Raw genomic sequence first — 20,895 nt, 5'->3', positions numbered from 1 at the left:
CAAACTTTAATTCCGAACTAAATTTCGCATTGGATTGACATTTTATTATATATAAACTTGTACTTTTAAAATGTGCTGGACTGCATAAGTAGAAGTTAAATGATGGAGTGATTTGAATTCCCCAGGGAAACTGAGCCCCATGGTCTATATTCAACACACAATCACAACCATGGCAGCCCCTTCGGGCCTGTCTCTGGGACACAAAGATGGCCATGGACTTCGATATTTATTGAAAGAAGAAGACTTAGAAACTCAAGACATCTATCAGAAACTCCTCGTCAAACTCCAGACTGCACTGAAGGAGGTGGAGATGTGTGTTTGTCAAATAGATGAGTAAGTATGTTATACCATGCACAGAAGTTTGCATAAATAAAAGAGTTAGGCAAGATTTTGTTTTTGAAAAGTATGTTCATTAGTTGTGGGAATTGTGTGCTGACCATAAATATTTTTTTCCATTTCACCTTATAAATGATATGAAAATGCAATTCATATGGATAAGAATCTTAAGGAGTCATTTAATTATGAAAGAAAGAATGACACAAGAAGAGCTTTAAATCATTTTACATTATTACATTGAAACATGTTTAAAGCTGGGCCCACTGACACAAGTCTGTAGTCCCAGCTACTTGTGGAGGCCAAAGCAAGAGGATCACAAGGTCATGGCCAAACTGGGTTACATAGGAAGTTTGAGACCAGGCCGGGCAACTTAGCAAGACCCTGTCTCAAAGTAAGAAGTAAAAAAGGGCCTCGGGAGGGGTAATAGACCAGTGGTAGAACATTTGCCTGTGTGCATGAGACTTCATGTACCACGGTGGGGGGTGCGTTTAAAAGTGTTCTAACTGTAAATGGAGATTTACTGCTTGTGTTGTATTTTGAAGTTCAGAAAGCAATCTTTAAATATGTTTTCCCGAGATATTAATGAGTGGTACATAGCACAGCACAGCACACACTTAACATGGATTAAATGAGTTTAAGTAAAGCAGTGCATTTTTAAGATCAGTTCTTTTTCTGTTCTGATTGAATTAATGGACTAATAATTTGGGTGTTTTAGCCACAATAAGAATGAGGCAGTTCATGATCTCCTTGGTAACAAGACTCACTGACTTTTTACGTAAGAATTTGATACTTGCAATGCCTATGCTCCACAAGGGGGCATGTCATATTTCGGTGTGAGATTATGTCTCCATCTGGCAGTTTAGCATCATAAAGAAAAAGTGGCTTTTGGAAAATATCAATTTGTCATTCATAGAAGTAAATGTATGATAATAATAAATTTCAAATTTATATTGAAAATGTAGAGATTAATAAGGAAAGCATCAACATAGTACCAATATGCTTGCTCATGTTTTTAAGGAATGAACATAGCTCGCTCTGAAGGCCTGTTTCCTAGGCTACGTACAAGGGACTCATTCCATATCCTTCTGCCTAGGAGTGAACATTATTCAATGTGTTTAGACATGATAAGATTCTAAAAATTATATAGACGCCTTTATCCTATATGTTTTATGAAGTTGTCGAATTGCTAGCAGATGCAAAGTAAATACTTTGTACACATACATTTCCCTATACTTCCACAGACAACTCTGTTTAGAAGAAAAATATTTAAAATGTATTCCACACTTTCTACAGTCTGACATACTGATGAAGTCATAATTAACATTTCTCTTATGTTACATCTCTTTAAAATTTAGAATCAAGCCGGGCAGTGGTGGCGCATGCCTTTAATCCCTTTAATCCCAGTACTCAGGAGGCAGAGGCAGGCGGATCTCTGTGAGTTTGAGGCCAGCCTGGTCTCCAAAGCGAGTTCCAGGAAAGGCGCAAAGCTACACAGAGAAACCCTGTCTCAAAAAAAAAAAAATTTAGAATCAAAATAAAAGTTTGGAGATGCACCACATTAAAAAGTATTCAAGTTATTGGGGCTGGAAAGACAGCTCAGTGTGTAAGAGCACTTGTGGCTATTCCAGAGAAACTGAGTCATTCCCAAGTACCCACATCAGGTGACTCAGAACTATGTGTAATTCCAGCTTCAGGGGGCCCAGTACTTCTGCCCTCTATGGGTACCCACACTCATATGAATATACTCACATGCAGATACACATACCTACACGTAATTAAAAATAAGAAAAATAAACTTTAAAAAGGAAATTTTAAATTCTCATTTCAAAAATCCTCTTCAAGTGTTGTTTACTCTGACCTTGTCTGGAGTTTCAGGAATACTTTTAAGTGAGAATTTTATTTTCTTGTTATCTAATGATCTATGTTTTCACAATTATGTATGGAATTTGAAGTATTAAACTGTAGCTTCTGTGCTCATGCAAATAAACTAAATGGACTGAGGTCACTAAGACAACAGAGGACTATTTTTAAGCCGTAGCATCATGTTTTTGAACTGTCTTGGAACCCTGTGACAAAGAAGTTATTTTAAGGCATTATATGTCCTTTAATTTAATAAGTTAGATGGCACGTTCTATTTCAGAAGCCCATTTCCTCCTTCCCCTTGCAGTCCCTGGGACGTGTGTCCATGGATCTGTGTTATGGCCGCTGAGTTCTAGAGCTCAGCTCTCTACAGGAGTTGTAGAGAGTAGCTGCACCCTTCCTACAGTTCCATCCAGTCCAAGAATTATTACTCCACTTTGCCTTTGTCAAAAGCGGCACTATTGACGTGTCAATGAACCGACAGTCAGCTCTTCTTGATGCTCCTCCAAACTTGGCTAATTTGTTGACTTTTTCAAGTTTCAAGTCATATATTTCTAAGTAGATATATTTTCTCTTCCTTTCTATTTTTCTTTAAAAGGAGGCAACATTTTTGTTTTGATGATGTGGTTCCCTGTGGATGCAGCTCCACACGCACAGTTGGATGTACAGAAGGATCTTTTGAAAGCTCACTTTTTTTTTTTTTTTTTTTTTTGAGGAACTTCATCTATGTAATAATGAACAATAAAATCAGGAATTTCATTGGGGATGATATTTAGGTCTCTCTGTTTTATTACAGTCCAATACCAAGAGATCTCTACCTTTAAAAAAAAAAAAGAAGACAACTTGGATGAAAGTTCTAAATATGGTCCATGGAGAAAGCATGATACAGTACGATTAGTTATGTTAGATGCTATTCTGTTTCTAAATAGTCTGTTTCTAAATATTTTCATTTTTTTCTTTGAAAGTGGATTCTTTTCTCACATAATATATTCTGGTTACAGTTTCCTCTCCCTGACTTTTTCCAGTTTCTTCTCACTTCCTCTTCCATCTGGGTCCACTCCCTTTCAGTGGAAAAAATAGGCTTCTAAGAGATAATAATAAAATGTAACAATATAAAATATAATATGATAAAACAAAAACTATCACATTAAAATTGGAAAAGACACACCTGCAGAAGGAAAAGACCTCAAGAAAAGGCACAAGAATCAGAGACCTACTAGTGTACACACTTAGGAGTCCCATAAGAACATGAATGGAAGTTTTATGGAAGCCATGAATGGAAGCCATATGATATATACATAGAGGACCTGGTGCAGACCCATGCATGCCCTGTGTGCATTGCCTCAGTCTTTCTGAGTATATTTGAGCTTTGCTGATGTTGATTTAAGGGGCCTTGCTTTCTTGGAGTCTTCCATCTCCTCTGATTCTTACTCTCTATTTTTTTCTTTTATTAAATTTATTTCTTTTTTTTACATCCCTGCTGCAGTTTACCCTCCTTCTTTCCCTCCCAGCCCCTCCCCCCGCAGCCTCCTCTGTCTCCCCCACCCAGGGCAGTCTTCCATGAGTTTCAATAAAACATGGCATACCAATTTGTAAGACTAAACACCTTCCCATGGATTAAGGCTGGTGAAGGTGACCCAGTTTTAGGAATAGGGTAACAAAATCCAGTAAAAGAGTCGTGAGACAGTCCCTGTTCCCACTGTTAGGAGTTCCACAAGAGGGCCAAGCTACACAACTGTAACATATATGTAGTGTCATGTCAGTCCCTTACAAGCTCCCTGGTTATCAGTTCAGTCTCTGTGAGCCCCTATGAGCCCAGGTTAGTTGATCTGTGAGATTTCTTTTGGTGTCCTTGATCCCTCTGGCTCTGACAATCCTTTCTCCCCATCTTCTACAGGATTCCCTGAGCCCTGCCAAATGTGGGTTTCTGCATCTGTTTCTATAAGTTGCTGTGTGAAGCCTCTCTGATGACAATTTGGCTAGGCTCCAATCTGTTCATTGGAGATGACCAGTTCAGGCTATATCCACTAATGCTGGGATCATCCTTGTAAATTCCTGGGAGACTCCCTTGTACCAGGTTTTTACTTGATGCCAAAATGCCTCCTCTCCAGTAGTCTCTCTCTTTCAATACTCTCCCCCTCCGCCATTCCCACAACCTAATCTTTCATGTTCCCATCCCCACCCTCCCTCAGTCCATTCACGAAATCCCTTCTATTTCTCCATTTCCCCCAAACCCTCCTTGTTACCTAGTCTCTCTGGGTCTATGGGTTGTAGCATAGTTATCCTTTATTTTACAGCTAATATTCACTTATGAGTGAGTATATACTATGTTTGTCTTTCTCAATCTGTGTTGCCTCATTCAGGATGTTTTTTTCTAGTTCCATCTATTTGCCTTCACATTTCTGTCTATTACAAATAAAGCTGCTGTGAACATAGTTGAGCAAGTGTCCTTGTGGTATAATTGAGGATCATTTGGGTATATGCTCAAGAGTGATATAGCTGGGTCTTGTGGTAGGTTGATTCCCAGTTTTCTTGGAAACTGCCATGCTGACTTCCAAAGTGGCTGTACAGGTTTGCACTCCCACTAGCAGTGGAGGAGTGTTCCCCTTGCTCCACATTCTCCCCAGCATGAGCTGTCCCTTGTGCTTCTCATCTTAGCCATTCTGACATGTGTAAGATGGAATCTCAGAGTTGTTTTGATTTGTATTTCCATGATGGCTAAGGATGTTGAACATCTCCTTCAGTATTTCTCAGCCATTTGAGGTTCTATTGTTGAGAATCCTGCTTAGATCCTGTATTCCATTTTTTAATCAAATTATTTGGTTTGTTGATATCTAGTTTCTCGAGTTCTTTATATATTTTGGAAATCAGCCCTCTGTATGATGTGGGGTTGTTGAAGATCTTTTCTCATTCTGAAGGCTGTCATTTTGTCCTATTGACAGTATCCTTTGCCTTACAGAAAAGTTCAATTTAATAAGGTTCTATTTATTAATTGTCGGTTTCAGTGCCTATGCTATTGGTGTTCTCTATTCAGGAAATTGTCTCCTGTGCCAGTGCTTTCAAGATTATTTCTACTTTCTCTTCTACCAGGTTCAGTGTATCTGGGTTTATGTTGAGGTCTTTGAACCACTTGGCCTTGTTTTGTGCAGGGTGATAGATATGGATCCATTTGTATTCTTCTACATACTGACACCCAGTTATGGCAGCACCATTTGTTGAAGATGCTTTCTTTTTTCCATTGTATAATTTTGGCTTCTTTTAAAAAATCAGGTGTCTCCAGGTGTGTGGCCTTATGTCGGGGCCTTTCATTAAATTCCATTGATCTGTTTTTATGGCAATGCCATGTAGTTTTTATTACTATACCTCTGTAGTAGAGCTTGAAATCATGGATAGTGATACCTCTGGAAATTTTTTGTTTTGTTTTTTATTGTACAGGATTGTTAAAACAATCCTTGGTATTTTGTTTTCCATATAAAGTTAAATATTGTTCTCTCAAGTCTGTAAAGTATTTTGTTGGGATTTTAATGGGGATTGCATTGAATCTGTAGATTGCTTTTGGTAAGATGGACATTTTTACTATGTTAATCCTACAAAATCATAAGCATGGGAGATCTTTCCAACTTTGGACATCTTCTTGAATTCCTTTCTTCCAAGATGTCAAGTTCTTGTCATATAGGTCTTTCACTTGTTAGGTCAGAGTTAACCCAAGATACTTTATATTATTTGAGGCTATTGCAAAGGGTGTTGATTCTCTGATTTCTTTCTCAGCCCTTTTATTGTTTATGTATAGGAGGGTTACTGATTTCTTTTTTAGTTAATTTTCTATCCAGCCACTTGACTAAACATGTTTATCAACTGTAGAAATTCCCTGATAGAGTTTTTGGAATTGCTTATGTATGCTATCATATCATCTGCAAATGATGATCCTTTGACTTCTTCCTTTCCAATATGTATCCCCTTGATAGCCTTTAGTTGTCTTACTGCTCTAGCTAGAACTTCCAAGTACTATATTGAAGAGGTTTGGAGAGAGTGGACAGCCTTGTCCCACAAAGACATAGCCAACAGACTAAACACAAAGGAGGGAAAAACACAAACACATACACACAGAGATGACATTTTTTAAAATGGCCCAGTTTAAATTGTACAAATATACAACATTTCCTTTATCTATTCTTCTGTTGAGGTACAATTTCTAGCTATTATGAATAAAGCTGCAATGAACATAGTTGAGCCAGTGGTTTTGTAGTAAGATAATGTGTCCTCTGGGTTTATGCCCAAGAGTGCTATAGCTGGATCATGAGGTAGATCCATTTCTATCTTCTTGAGGTACTGCCACACTGATTTCTGTAGTGGCTCTATAAGTTTGCACCCCACCAGTAGTATACTTGTGTTCCCCTTACTCCACATTCAAAATCATGTGGGGGTTTATGTCTAAATTTTCATTTCAATTCCATTGATCAACCCATCTATTTTTGTACCAATACCATGCTGTTGTTTTTAACAATAGCTTTGTAGTACAACTTGATATGAGGGTGATGATACATCCAGTGGTTCTTTTGTTATGTAGGATTATTTTAACTCTGCTAGCTTTGTGTGTGTTTTGGGGGCGGGTTCTAAATGAAGCTGAAAATTGCTCTTTTCAAGATTTGTAAAGAATTGTGTTGGAATTTTGATGGGGGCTGTACTGAGTCAATACAATGCTTTTGGGATGATGGCCATTTTAATATTAATCCTACCAATCCATGAGCATGAGAGATGTTTCTGTCTTTTGATCTCTTCTTCAGTTTCCTTCTTCAGTGAAGGTTTTATTGTACAAGTCTTTCACTTGTTTGGTTAGAGTTACCCAAGATATTTTATGTTATTTGAGGCTATTGTGAAAGATGTTGTTTCCCTTATTTCTTTATCAGTTTGTCATTTATATATAAGAGGGCTACTGATTTTTTTGTGAGTTAATTTTGTATCCAGTTACATTGCTAAAAGTGTCTATTAGCTCTAAAAGCTTTCTGGTAGAATTTTTCTGGTCATATATGTATACTATCATATCATCTGTAAATAAGATACTTTGGCTTCTTTTCCAATTTCTATCCCCTTGATCTCCTTCAGGTGTCTTATTGCTCTAGCTAAGATTTCAAGTACTATATTGAATAGGTAAGGAGAGAATGAACAGCCTTATCTTTTTCCTTTTATTAGTGGAATTGCTCTGGATTTTCTCTCCATTTAAGTTGATATTGGTTATGGGATTCATGTAACCTGCCTTTATTATGTTGAAGTATGTCCCTTATGTCCCGAATCTCATCAGGACTTTGATCATGAAGAGGTGCTTGATTTCCTCAAAGACCATTCTTGAATCAAATGAAATGGCCATTTTTTAAAAATCTTTGGTTTGTTTACATGGTGGATTATATTTATCCATTTATGTATGTTGAACCGTTCCTGCATTCTGGGTGGAGCCCACTTGATCATCATGAATGATCTTTGTAAATCAACAGAATCTTCCTTCTGTTTCAACTTTGTGGAATAATTTGAGGAGTATTGGAATTAACTCTTCTTTGACATTCTGGTATAATCTATGCTAAAACTAGCTCCGGGCTTTTATTGGTTGGGAAACATTTAGTATCTGCTTCTATTTCTGTTATAGATTTGTTTAAATTCCCATCTAATCTTGATTTGACTTTGGAAGTAATAGCTATTGAGATGATTATTCATTCTTTTAGATATTCCAATTTGAGAAGTACAAGTTTTTCAAGCTTGTCCTTATGATTCTCTTGATTTCCTTAGTGTCTCTTGTTATGTCTCCTTTTCATTTCTGATTCTGCTAATTTGGAAATTCACTTTTCTTGTAGTTAAATTAGATAAAGATTTGTCAGTCTTATTGATTTGTTTCTCAAAGAAATAACTCTATGTTTCACTGACTCTTTGTATTGCTTTTCTTTTTTGTTTCTATTATATTCTTTCTATTGATTTCTGACCAGAGTTTGATTATTTATTGCAATGTACTCCTTTTGGGTGTGATTCATTCTTTTTGTTCTAAACATTTGCTGTTAAGTTGCTAGTTTGAGATATTTCCAGTGGGTTTGTATTTATTTATTTTTTTATGTAGACACTTACTGCTATGGATTAATGTCTTAGAACTGCCTTTGTTGTATCCCATAATTTTGAGTATGTTGCATATTCATTTTCATTCAGTCCTAAAAAATATCTAATTCTTTTATAAATTTATTACTGGACCCATTTTTCATTCAGCAGAGAGTTATTCAGTTTTCATCCATTTGTAAGCTTTCTCCTATTTCTGTTGTTGATATCCAGCTTAAATCTTGGGTGTTCAGACAGGATGCAAAGTGTTATTTCAGTTTTCACATATCTGTTGAGACTTGCTTTGTGTCAAGTATGTGGTGAATGTTCCTTGAGGTACAGGGAAGAAGGTATTTTGAATTTTGGTCTAATATTCTATAAATATCTTTTACTAGCTTACCTGCTCTTGGGTTTGGGGTATAGGTTTTAAGAATTGCAATGGCCTCTTGGTGGATATTTCCTTTGATGAGTATGCAGTGTTATTCCCTCTCTCTTCAGGTTAGTTTATGTTTGAAGCCTATTTTGTCAGATATTAGAATGGTTACACTGGCTTGGGTTTTAGTTCCATTTTCTAGGAAAATATTTTTCCAACCCTTTACCTTGAGATGATGTCCATCCTTGATATTAAGTCATATTTTTTGGATGTAGCAGAAGGATGGATCCTGTTTTTTAATCCATTCTGTTAGTCTGTGTCTTTTTATTGGGGAATTGAGACCATTGATGCTGAGAGCTATCAATAAAAGCAGTGTTAGTTGTTGTTTTGCTGGTGGTGGTTGTCGTGTGTGTGTGTGTGTGTGTGTGTGTGTGTGTGTGTGTGTGTAATTCATGCTTCCCTCTTTTGATGTTGCTCTTCTGGGATTATTTATTTTCTGTCTTTTCTTGGGTATAGCCAACCTCTTTAGGTTGGAGTTTTCCTTCTAGAAAACTACTATATAGGCTTGGGCTTGTAGATATGATGTTTAAATTTGACTTGATCATGGAATATCTTGTTTTCTCCAACTATGGTGATTCAAGTTTTGCTGGATATAGTGGTCAGTCTGCTCTGGCATCTGTGGTTTTTAGAGCCTGCAGCACATCTGTTCAGGACATTCTGGCTTTTAGTCTCCATTGAGAAGTCAAGTGTAATTCTGATAGGTCTGCTTTTATATGTTACTTGGTCTTTTTCATGTGAGCTTTTAATCTTCTTTCTTTCTTCTGTATGTTTAGTGTTTAGATTATTATGTGCCAAGGATACTTTCTTTTCTGGTCCAGTCTATTTGGTATTCTGTATGTTTCTTTTACCTGGATGGGCATCTCCTTCTTTAGGTTAGGGAAATTTTCTTCTATGCATTTTTTAAAGTATTTTGTTTCTTTGACCAGGATTTTGTTTCCTTTTTCTTTGCCTTTTAGTTTTAGATTTGGCCTTTTCATAGTGTCTGAGATTTCCTGGATGTTTTGTACCATGAATTTTTTAGATTTAACATTTTCTGTGACCGGTGTATCTATTTTTTCTATCATCTTCAATACCTGAGACTCTTTCTCCAGTCTCTTATATTCTGTTGTTGAAGCTTGACCCTGTGGTTCCTGTTTGAGTTCCTGAAATTTTCATTTCCAGCTTTTCCTCAGTTTGTTTTTCTTTATTGGTTTTATTTCCAATTTCCTGTCTTGGAAACTTTATTCATTTCCTTCCACTTTTCATTTGTATTTTTATAGATTTCTTTAAGAGATTTGTAGCTGAAGGTTTTTCTGTGTCCCACCCAGCTCCTGCGGCCCTGCAGTCCCATAGCCTTTCAGACCCAAGTAAACACACAGAGGCTTATATTATTTTTAAACTATTGCCATGGCAAGCTTCTTGCTATCTAGTTCTTATATCTTAAATTATAACTCATTTCTATAGATCTATACTTTGCCACATGGCTTGTGGCTTACCAGTACTTTTACATCTTGCTTCTCATGGTGGCAGCTGGCTGCATCTCCTTTTTCTTCCTCTCTATCTGTTTGAATTTCCTGCCTGCCACTAAGATGCCTTGCCATAGGCCAGACAGCTTTATTTATCAACCAATCAGAGCAATATATATTCACAGCATACACAAAGACATTCCCATCATTTCCCCTCTTTTGTCTAATCAGAAAGGAAGGTTTTAACTTTAACATAGTAAAATTACAAATAACAAAACAGTTATTAAGCAAGAATTACAGTTACATTATCTAATCTATTTGTATTTGGCAAAATTAAAGAAAATATTCTATCATCTATCCAATATTTGTGAGTCTAAAGTTTCATAACTAATTTATCTTTTATCATAACCAAGGAAAATTATAAGTATCTAGTCTTTAACTACATCAAATACCTCAGAAGGATACAATATTACCTAAGTAAACAGGAAGAACATTGTAAGAAATTTCCAAAAATCTAGAATGACAGAGACAGCTGGCTACCTGGACAGTTACCCAAAATTCTTCTGTAACGTTGGGGCATCCATCTTCAGCCCATAGGTCTAGTCTCTCAGCCATTTTTTCTTCTCGGGTCTTTGAGGGAGTTGAAGATTAGATAGTTATAGTTACAGTTTTCCTTGTTAAGAAATACAGAAAAGAAACTCACTAAGAAGTGTTAAATTAAGTTTGAAAGACATCATAAGATAGTTTTCTGTTGGTAATATAAGTTAGTATAGAAAGTGAATTAGGTACATTTTGGATTCACCAAAATAGGATAGATAATGGAATACTTTTTCTGAATTTGTCAAATGCATATGGACTAGACATTGTTGATGTATTTATTGCTTGTATATATTGTATATAGCTATTGTATTTATTGTATATAGTTTTTCTTATTAGTCTTTTTATTTTTATTAGATGAAAAAGGGAAAATGTAGTGATATTCTATTTGTTCTGAAATGTGGTAGTATTTTATTTGTGCTTTAATAAAGTTTGCCTGAAGATCAGAGGAAATAGCAAGCTGTTTTAAGTAAATAAGAAGTCAGACAGCACATGCCCTTAATCCCTTAGCAGGCAGGATCTCTGTGTGTTCAAGGCCACACTAGGGAACAGAGCCAAGTGTGGTGACACATGCCCTTAATCCCAATACCAACTATAGAGGCCTGGAGGTCTATACAGACAGACAGAAAGTTGTGTAGAAAGAAAAAGTGAGGTAGCTGGGCTAAGATAGCTAATGACAGGGCAGAACAGCAAGGCAATAAAGGCATGGGTAGACAGGAAGTAATGTGCATTTGGGAGCTGCAGAGTTGGTAAGGTAAGGTTGGCTGGTGGCTTTCCTTATTTCCCTAATCTAAGGCTTTCACCCCTACATCTGGCTCTCTGTTTTTTTATTTAATAAGACCATTTAGAAATTTGTCTTCAGAGATTCATTCATTTTTCTCTTTAAGGACCATTATCGTATTTATAAAGGCTGTTTTAAGGTCTTTTTTTTCTTGTGCTTCAGCTTGGAACATTAAGAACCTGCTGGGGTATTGTTTCTGAGCTCTAGTGGAGACATACTGTCCTGACTGTTACTGTGTTTTTAAATCTGGTGTCTAGTCATGTGGGAAGGGGAAGATTATAATTCTAGATGCTGATATCTGATCTTATCTTTGTTGGATCAGTGTTTAGTTCCTTGGTTTGTTTCCTCTCTGGTTCTTAGGAAAGTGTGGTAGCTGTGTCTTGCCTGGTAGGAAATTCTTCTGGGATTCAGATAGAGGTGACCATTTTGGGAAGGGGTTCCCAGGTAAAATGTGTTCTGGGTATTGGGAGCTGACACTTAGAAATGGGCTGGGTCGGGGAGCCGACAGGGGGATAGCGGGACTGAGAAAGGAAAGCTGTTACACCAGGATCTGCTTAGTGAGTACCCTGGGAATGAGGGTTGACAGAGAGGAGCTGTCACATAAGGTCTGCTGCAGAGCTGGGAATGAGATTGAGGGATTGGATTTGGAGGAGAGGCAGGAGGGGTGAAGGTCTGCAGTTAGCCTACCTGCTTCCCTGGCCGGAGTGCAAATAGATATATTTTCAAGAAAAAAAAATTGTAAATTACAACATTACTTCACTTGGTTTTTGATCCTTTTATTTAAAGAACTGGTTTTAGCAATGGCTAGGTTTCAATGAACTGAAACTAATTAAAATTACACATTTTCAGCTGCGAGTTCCCCACTCTGCTGTGTGCTTATTCAAAAGTAACAAGACATGAACAATGGCTGGAGAAGTGAATTTGGTCTTCTTCGTGAACAGTGTGTAATTTAATTCTAAATATAAACATCTTCCACATGATTTGATTTGCTGCATAATCTCTTTAAAACAATACAGTTGTCCAAATGCCCAGGTTCCCCGTTGCCCTTAGAATTCAGAGACGCTGCAGTACAGTCGAGCTTACCAAGTTATTTTCAAGGCTTGTTACCAGAGCATTTTCTGACCATGTGATAATTATTCTTGGTCAGGGTGAAGAAGCAGATGCTGTGATAGCATTAAAGAAATTCCCTCATAAGGCCCCAATGCCAGCCCCCCTAGAAGTTACTCATTCCTACAAGGACCTGGTATTGATGTTGTCTTACTTTGATGTCTGGGTACCCTATCATCCAAACACGTCTAGAAATCATTTTTTTCTATTACATAAATATTTTACTTAATCCTCCTACCTAGTTTCAGATCCATATATGGAAATGAGATGAATTTTGTTGGCAGTAACCCAGCAGAAGGGGTGTTACCAATTTGATGAGGACTTGGTGGTTTCTGATTCACTCTGGGAAGCAGAATGATTTTTTGCCTTTGAGTTGTTTGTGGTTAATTACATTTGGATATAAGTAAGAGGGAAAACAATCCATAGGTGGTCCAAAATCTTGAGGGGAGTTTTAAATGGAGAATCAGTGTATTGTCCCTAGCATAGTGCAGATGAAGAGAGTGCATGGTAAAATGGGAACCTTGAGAACAGGCCTTGTTTTGCAAGTATCAGATAGCCTAAGATTGAGTGATGAGTTGCTGTACGTCAGGGAAGTTGGCACCTGGGTTTGCAGTGTTGTTGGTGGAATTATATTTGAAGCATTTTGTTTGGTAAATGTACAAACGGAACCATACTTTCCCAAAAATCCTTCCAAGTGCTGCTCTGAAGGGTACATTGTGATTTTATACTCACTGATGTACTTCGTTATTATAGTTATTTGTGATTGCTGGGTGGGAAGATGTCTCTAAATTACCTCTAATTTAAATGCTTCTAAGACTGAATTATAATATTCTTATGCTCACACCTTTTCCACCCCCTACCTACCAAGGGCTTACCCCAATAGAAAATGTTGTTCAACTTTTCAGTTCATCAGGTCAGAATTCAAATATTACCCTTGTTTTTGTCCATCTTACTTTTCTCCGCTTATAGTACCTCATTAGGCATGCTGGTTATACCTCAGAGTGTGTCTTTGCCTGTCATCCTAGACTGAGTTACCACCATTCCTCACTGGTGTCTCTGGAGAGTTGCCCAGCTGAGCCTCTCTTGGATGCTTTCTACATTTAGCAGATGCTGGAGAGATCCAGTGTGGTGAATTGGACTGGTCCCCTCCTAAAACCATAAGTAACATTACATTGTAGTTAAATTACATCTATCACTTATTATCCGATGGAGATTGTACCTGAAGCTCTCAGCAGATATCCAAATCTCAAGATGCTTTCATTTCTTACATAAAATGGCATAGTGTTTGTATATAACACATTTATACTTTTGTATATTAAATCACCCCTAGATTCATTATAATATTTACTATAATGTAAATTCTAACTAAATAGTTACCATACTGTACTCTTTAGGGTATGATAACAGGGAAAGGTTGCACATATGCAATGCAGATAGAATGCTTTTTAGGAATATTTTTAATCTATGGTTGGTTGATTAAGTCCATGGATATGGAACACACAGACCCAGATAGCCAATTGTAGGATCACATCTATTTATCTAGCCTGCAAACTTCTGCACCATCTGTCCCAAGCTCATCTCACTGAGTTCCAACTTCATTACTCTCCTTCTGTCCCTGAAAATGACAACTAAAGTCCTATAGGCTCTGCCTGGTGGACCCTGCTCCTGAGAAGGTCTGTAGGTCAGCCAACCACTTGGACTTTCAAGAGTCAGGCTAAGAAAGATCCAGATCCATAGAGAGAAGCTAAAAGCTCCTCCTCTCTAGACTGGCCTTTCTCTGACATCTACTTTCCATACAACACCTTCGTGTTGTATCCCCCTATATTGTTCAAGGGAGTGCTAAAGATCTCACAGATTTTAAGAAACAAGGGTGTCTTTATTCATTCTTCATGTCCGTGTTGGACAATTGTTCTCACTCAGAAGAGCAGACAGGTTCCTCTTTAAGTAGAATGCTAACTGATTGTCATGCAAGAGAAAGGAATAAGGTGGTTCTACCCAGGCATAAAAAGATTCTACTATAAGTAACATATACCACATTCATTCATCTTAAATTATTTAAAGCAATTCATATAGATGCGCCCATCCTCAGAGGACTAGGAAGGTGTCTCCTACTTTGATATGTAAACTAGTGACCATCCACCCTCTCCAGTATGTAAGATTTATGCAGAGAAATCAAATTCTCATAATTCGCAGTGTATGTATGTGACAGAATATGTCTTTCATCTCCTCCCTGCCAGCTAAAATAGAGTGAATGCCTCCTTTATAAGGTGGAATTTAGATTTAAATGAATTAATACCTGGTCCATATTTACCACACTAATATAAGAACCAACAAATGCTGTGATGATGGTATTTTGTAACACAGTTAGGTGAGTTATCATGTGCACAGAAGTTGTTATCCATCAGTGTTTCATCCAAAGGAAACTGTTCTGGAGTAGGATTCTCCTCCGAATTTAATTAAGTGGGCCTTTGGTAGATAGAAGCATGTTCTCAATAAGCAAAAATAAAGGAAAGAATTTTTTTGCCTGCACACAAAATATAGATGTTTTATTGTTGCTTCTCGGAATCTAGAAATGTTATGCATGTGATTTTTTTTTCTCCTGTCATTCGTTTTGTTTGTAAGCTTAAACACTCATTCCCAGAGGGTCAGTACAAGTATATTGCAACTGCTTAAAATGTGAATACAGTTCTTATTACTGTGAGAAAACTGTTTATGCTCAGCCCCATGACTTCCAATTTAAAATACCCACAAGCACAGAGGGCTCCCTGGGAGATGAGAACTACATGCTTTTCCTCCTTGGTATGCAGGGTTCATCTGTCTCTGCAGTAGGAGCTTGGGTAATTGGAGTTAGTCTAATGTTTGCATCTTGTGGAGGGAAGGAGTGAATAAATGTACAATCTGTCTTACAAGGCCTAGAAATATCCTTCAAAATAGAGAAACTGTCTCTAAGATAATTCATAATCACTTTGTGCTACGGAAAATATTCAGAGTCTTGAGCAATGGGATTCTTCAGTTTTCACTGGTGTCTAACAACTAGAAAATGCCACACATTATTCAAGCATCACCTAACAGTTAGAACTTCCCTGACCAAACTATGTGAAATTGTAGCTCTGAACTGAATCTAGTGGGTCACGAACAGGCTACATGAGCAAGTGCTCTACTGTTGAGCCACACCCATGCCCACCACCATCCTTTTTTCTGTTTCTTTCCTGGAACTTTGCATTTGTTACCATCTGATGAACTATAAAGATTGCTGTTTGTTACTTCCTCCCAGTGAAATTGACACTCCAACAAGGCAGAGGCTTTCCTGTGGCTTTTGAATATCACACATACAGTACTAAGAACCAAACATGTTTTTAATCAGTGAAATCCCTTACTGTGGATCTATTCAAATCTTTTATTATGGAAGCACAGCACTGGGTTTGATGTCACATGTACAATATGTATAAGAAATATGGGAACTGTTGTCTTGAAATACCCAAAAAAGAGTATTTGCATTACTATGAACAAATGCATATACAGATAATGTGCAATTGGTTGGAACTGAGTGTCACAGGTATTTTATAAATGTAACTGTGATTGTTACCTAGAGAAGTCACCAATAGGCCATTAGTTCAGGTATAGTTTAATTCGTTTTGCAAGTTTGTAGCATGCTGTTTGATCATAAACACCAAGTATACATTTGCATAATTTTGAGTTAGATACCTCTAACAGAAGCATCATGTGGTCAAACTTCCAGCCTTAGAATTGTAACCACGAAGTCTTTATCAGGCTTTACACCACCTCAAGGCATTAAACCCTTGAGCTCAATTGAATGAAACTCTGATTGGGCAGCTTTGTGCATTTCATCCCAAGTGGATTGCCAATGCAAGTGGCCCCTGCCTCCTTTTAGCCTGACACTTATGGTCACTCTGCTTAGCTAAGTTAGTACAGCCAGTGCTCCTGCCTGTTAGAACAGAGAGTAGAGATTAATGGTGTGGATTCTCCCTGTCAAATAGGTAATGCTGGAGGCCGAAGTCAAAGAGGGTAGCTTGGTCTTTAAGGTGGGAAAATGAACCAGGGATATTAAAGTATGGTTAATGCTTGCAGTTAGTAGTTTCTTGCATGACTTTTCCTGGTGAGGCAGGGGCCAGCCTCGGAACTCCCAAGATGGCACCAATGCCAGACCAAAGAACTGATTCCACTCAAGTCTAGCTTGGTTAAAGAATGAATTTACTGGGGCTACATATGGGGGTGTGTGTGCATGAAAGTTGCTTATAGGAGCAGGGGTGACTCAAGCTGCATTGTTGAAAGGCCCCTTCTAGCATGGGGTGATGACTCACAAAAGCTGTGTCCTGGAACTCACCAAACAGCTTGAAAACAGCTCCATTGAAGTGTCTCCTCCCTCCAACCATCCTTTGCTGATTTTATAGGCCTCCCAAAGGCCTTGTGAATTGTTAGCTTGGGAGACCTTCCTGAACCTATTCAGTTTCCTTAACCTGAGTCTTAGGAGCCTTCCTGTCCCTCCAGAAGGACTATTTCAATTTAGAAGAGACTGTAATGCTAGTAGTGCCAATGACAAGAGGGAATACAAGTGTTATGCACAGAATGTTACTCGCATATAATTCCCAGTGCAGCTGTGGGGGCTAGGTACTGCTTATTCAATTCCACCATAATCGGTTCTGGTAACAAACCTCAGGTGGCTAAAGCAGGATTTGAATACAGCCTTCTGTATTTGATTGTGTGTGCTCTGTTGCTTCTGAGCAGTAAAAGCAAACATTCTATGACACATTTTTTTTTTACACACATACTGTTTATTTGGCATGAAACACAAAAGCATTCTGGAAATATTTGTAAGCCTATCACATTTAACAAATAAAAGAGTTATCTGTTTGAGCTAGTTTCAAAACATGCACTTATGTTCTTTAAAAATGTCACATTGCAGCCTCCTGTCTTCAATAACATATTCTCCTAAGTTGGAGCGTAAGACAACAGAATGCATGATACCAACAGACAGTGACAATGAGAAGGGAGAGAGAAACAGCAAGCGTGTCTGTTTTAATGTAGCCGGAGATGAGCAAGAGGATTCAGGTCACGACACCGTCAGCAACAGAGACTCTTACAGGTGAGTGCTCCTCCATCTCACTTCATCAACAAACTCAAATGGGGTTTCTGTTTTCTTCAAAGATCTTGTAAAAGAAAAATGTTGATGGTTGGTTTTGTTTATTTCTGTTTCAAAATAACCATCAGTTCAAGCAGGATTGCATTGCCTTTAAAGTTGTTCTCATTAATGATCCGGATTATTTGGACCAGCATTTTCCCCCTCTAGCAGTGTAGCCCTCTTGGCAGAGAGCTGTTCCGACAGGCTGATTGTGTAACCCTGGAATAGCAGTTGTTCGAAATGTCCTTCTGATCATGGTTTATTAGCTAGCAAAGAGCAGTTCTTTTTTTTCCTGTTCCCCCCCTTTTTTTTCTATTTTAAAAATATATAATGTATTGCACTTCCATTCCTAGCTTTTTGGTTGTCTCCCCTAGGGGCTGTTTCTGTTAGCCAGGACTGATAGCATAAAGTACCCCTGACTGGCTGACTTGAACAACAGAATTTGTCACATAGTTCTGGAACTCAGAAGCCTGACCAAGACGTTGACTGTGCTGGTTCCTTCTGAGGACTGTGGAGGAAGGATATACTCCAGGCATCAGTCCTTCACATGTAAATTATCATCTTCCCATGGCCTCTTCTCATGTGACCTCCCTTTATAGATCCTCTTCTTATAGTTGTATTGGATTGAGAACCATCCTAATGACCTTACAAAGACTGTCTCCTTAAATTTGATCACATTTTGAGGTGCTGAGTGTTAGAGTATAACTTCAGAATTTGGGGTAAACACACTTTATCCAGCACCCCTTCCTGCTTAAGGGCTCTTCTGAGGAGTCTATCACTGAAAGTTCTTTTCTCCCCCAAACCTTGTCCCCAGAGTTCTCACGTGAGCACTTTCATAACTAGTCACATCTATTGTGTGTGAAGCTTCTGCTTCTCTGCTTTCACTTATATCAGTTGAAGGAAAAAATATTCGCTGTTGTTCATAGTATTCCCAATGAGAAAAATGTGTCAGTATTAATTGTATCAAAATTATTTTCATCAGGTAGGGTTATCTCAAGCTGGTAATGAAAAGTTTTTTAAAAGTGTGGTTTTAGCAGAGGAATTAAAAATACCCCCCCACCCCCACCCCACACACAACCACCTAGAGTGGCAGATTCTGATAGCAACTCCATTTGATACACAAAGGTCCATGGAGGTAGGGTAGATACTCAACTTGGCAACCAGGGGTCTCACTTCATGGCTTCTTGCTTAATCAGTCTGCCATCCTAATTTTATTTTCCAAAGAGGATTTTAACAACTACATCAAGTTAATTATTCCTGACGGTTTAATGATAAATTGAACACCTTCAATATTTTATTCACTTTGAGCTTCTGAAAGTACCAGCATGCTCCATAATGGGAGTCTGTGGTTTCTCTCCAGTGGGAAATTACATTTCTAAAAATACCTTCTCCCTCACATCCTAGTAATCAAATAATTAAAATTACCCCCACAATCTATCTCTGAACTATGATAGAAATTCTAAATGTAGATTTAAAATCAAGTCCTTTTTCTTTACTCTAAGGGGTTAAAAAAATCTCTGGTACTATTTCTAAAGTCTGAATTATCCTCATAATCACACAGCATCTAAAACACTCTTTCCATAGATAGTCTTCATGTTTAGTGTTGTCCATGGAGACAGATGAGGTCCCTGGTGTGGGGACCTCGAAGATGGGATGTCCCCAGTAAGTTGTAATATAAACTATCAGAAAGAAAAAAAAAGTAATAAAACATACTTTGTCAGAAACTTACCTAACCAGTGTTATTAAATAGATAATGAAGACTTATGTGGGATGATTCCTGGTTTTATAACCAGACATTTTCAAAAATTTCACTTAGGAATCAATTATATGACAAGAAAAATTATAATGTTTGAATTTAAAAGAGTGCTTTTAAAAATTAAGAAAAAATTTAGATGAGCAGGTTTCTTTTTCTCATAATGTATAGAACACACTGATAAATGTATTTATAGCATAAATGTATGTGGTTAGAAATGGCAGGCAGATGCAAGCACTCTCTACTGTAACTTTAATTAGCACACAAAGCAATGACTTCCCTTATGGGGTTCTCTCCTCTACCCCTCTGCCCTGCTCACATTGGGCCTGCACTGTTCTCTCTTGCCATCACACTGGAGTACAAACCAGGGCAAACGGATGCTTAAAGTAACATGTGGCTCTTTTTCGCAGTGACTGCAATAGCAACAGGAATTCCGTGGCCTCCTTCACGAGCATCTGCAGCAGCCAGTGCAGTTCCTACTTTCACAGTGATGAGATGGACTCAGGTGAGTGTGGGGGACAGCTGGTGCGCTTTGAGGTTAGCGACATCACAGAGGCCTGCAAAAGGGGGGCTCATTTCTTTGATCCACAGGCATCTTCAGTTTTATTAGTCATTCTCAGTGGCCCCCGTATTACATAGTGGCTGATCAAGCTAGTTTCCAAATGCCAGTTATAAGAAGAGCACATTTAAATGTGTTTATTTGATGTATGGCTTCTGATCTTCTCTTCATTGAGAAGGCTTATAGGTACACTAGAAATAAGTTTTTACTGAAAGCACTGGTCATGGATGCTTGGATGGTGCTGGTAGAAGCAGTTTCAGCCTGAGGGTGTCGTTTAGAAGGCACACACACCTGAGGGAACTTTACATTTAGTGAACTGGGAGAGGGACATCAGAAAAACACAGGTTGATGCTCCACGCTTTATGCTTCCTATAAGAGGCGTTGCTTTGGATGATCCAACTGGCTTTTCTGCTCTGTGAGACCTGATAGAACTCCTTTTCTGATGTGGGAGAAGATCTCATTTTTAATTGCTTGTATTTTATCAAATAAGAATATTTCAACATATTACAATTAAGATGAAGGTTTTGGACTTTTTTATATATATATAGGTGATGAACTTCCTCTCAGCGTCCGCATATCTCATGATAAACAGGACAAGATACACACTTGCCTGGAGCAGCTTTTCAACCAGGTGTGATGGGGCAGTTGTGGGTCTTTTGTCCAGATTAAAGGTCAGAAATTTCTGAAATATAATGCAAGGAGCTAGGAAGGAGAATGCAGTCTGTCTCCTGACCTCCTTTGCTTTAAAAGAGGCATTCCTACAGCTAACCTGAAGGATACTTGTGAATACTAAGTATTTTATAGAAAACTGT

General features: G+C 37.9%; 1 protein-coding gene across 1 annotated transcript in view; it reads left to right on the top strand.

Annotated features, from left to right (window-relative positions):
• Positions 1-20,895, top strand: part of Prex2 (phosphatidylinositol-3,4,5-trisphosphate dependent Rac exchange factor 2) — a 297,248-nt gene that overhangs the window by 161,172 nt on the left and 115,181 nt on the right. The window contains exons 25-28 of the mRNA XM_036177419.1: positions 126-333; positions 17,556-17,735; positions 19,935-20,029; positions 20,632-20,714. Of these exons, the coding sequence (XP_036033312.1) occupies positions 126-333; positions 17,556-17,735; positions 19,935-20,029; positions 20,632-20,714 (566 nt within the window). The remainder of the gene's footprint in view (positions 1-125; positions 334-17,555; positions 17,736-19,934; positions 20,030-20,631; positions 20,715-20,895) is intronic.

This window comes from Onychomys torridus, chromosome 2 (assembly GCF_903995425.1).
Source record: "Onychomys torridus chromosome 2, mOncTor1.1, whole genome shotgun sequence".
NCBI lineage: Eukaryota > Metazoa > Chordata > Mammalia > Rodentia > Cricetidae > Onychomys > Onychomys torridus.
Note: the sequence above shows the minus strand (reverse complement) of the source record. Positions and strands in the feature narration are given on the sequence as shown.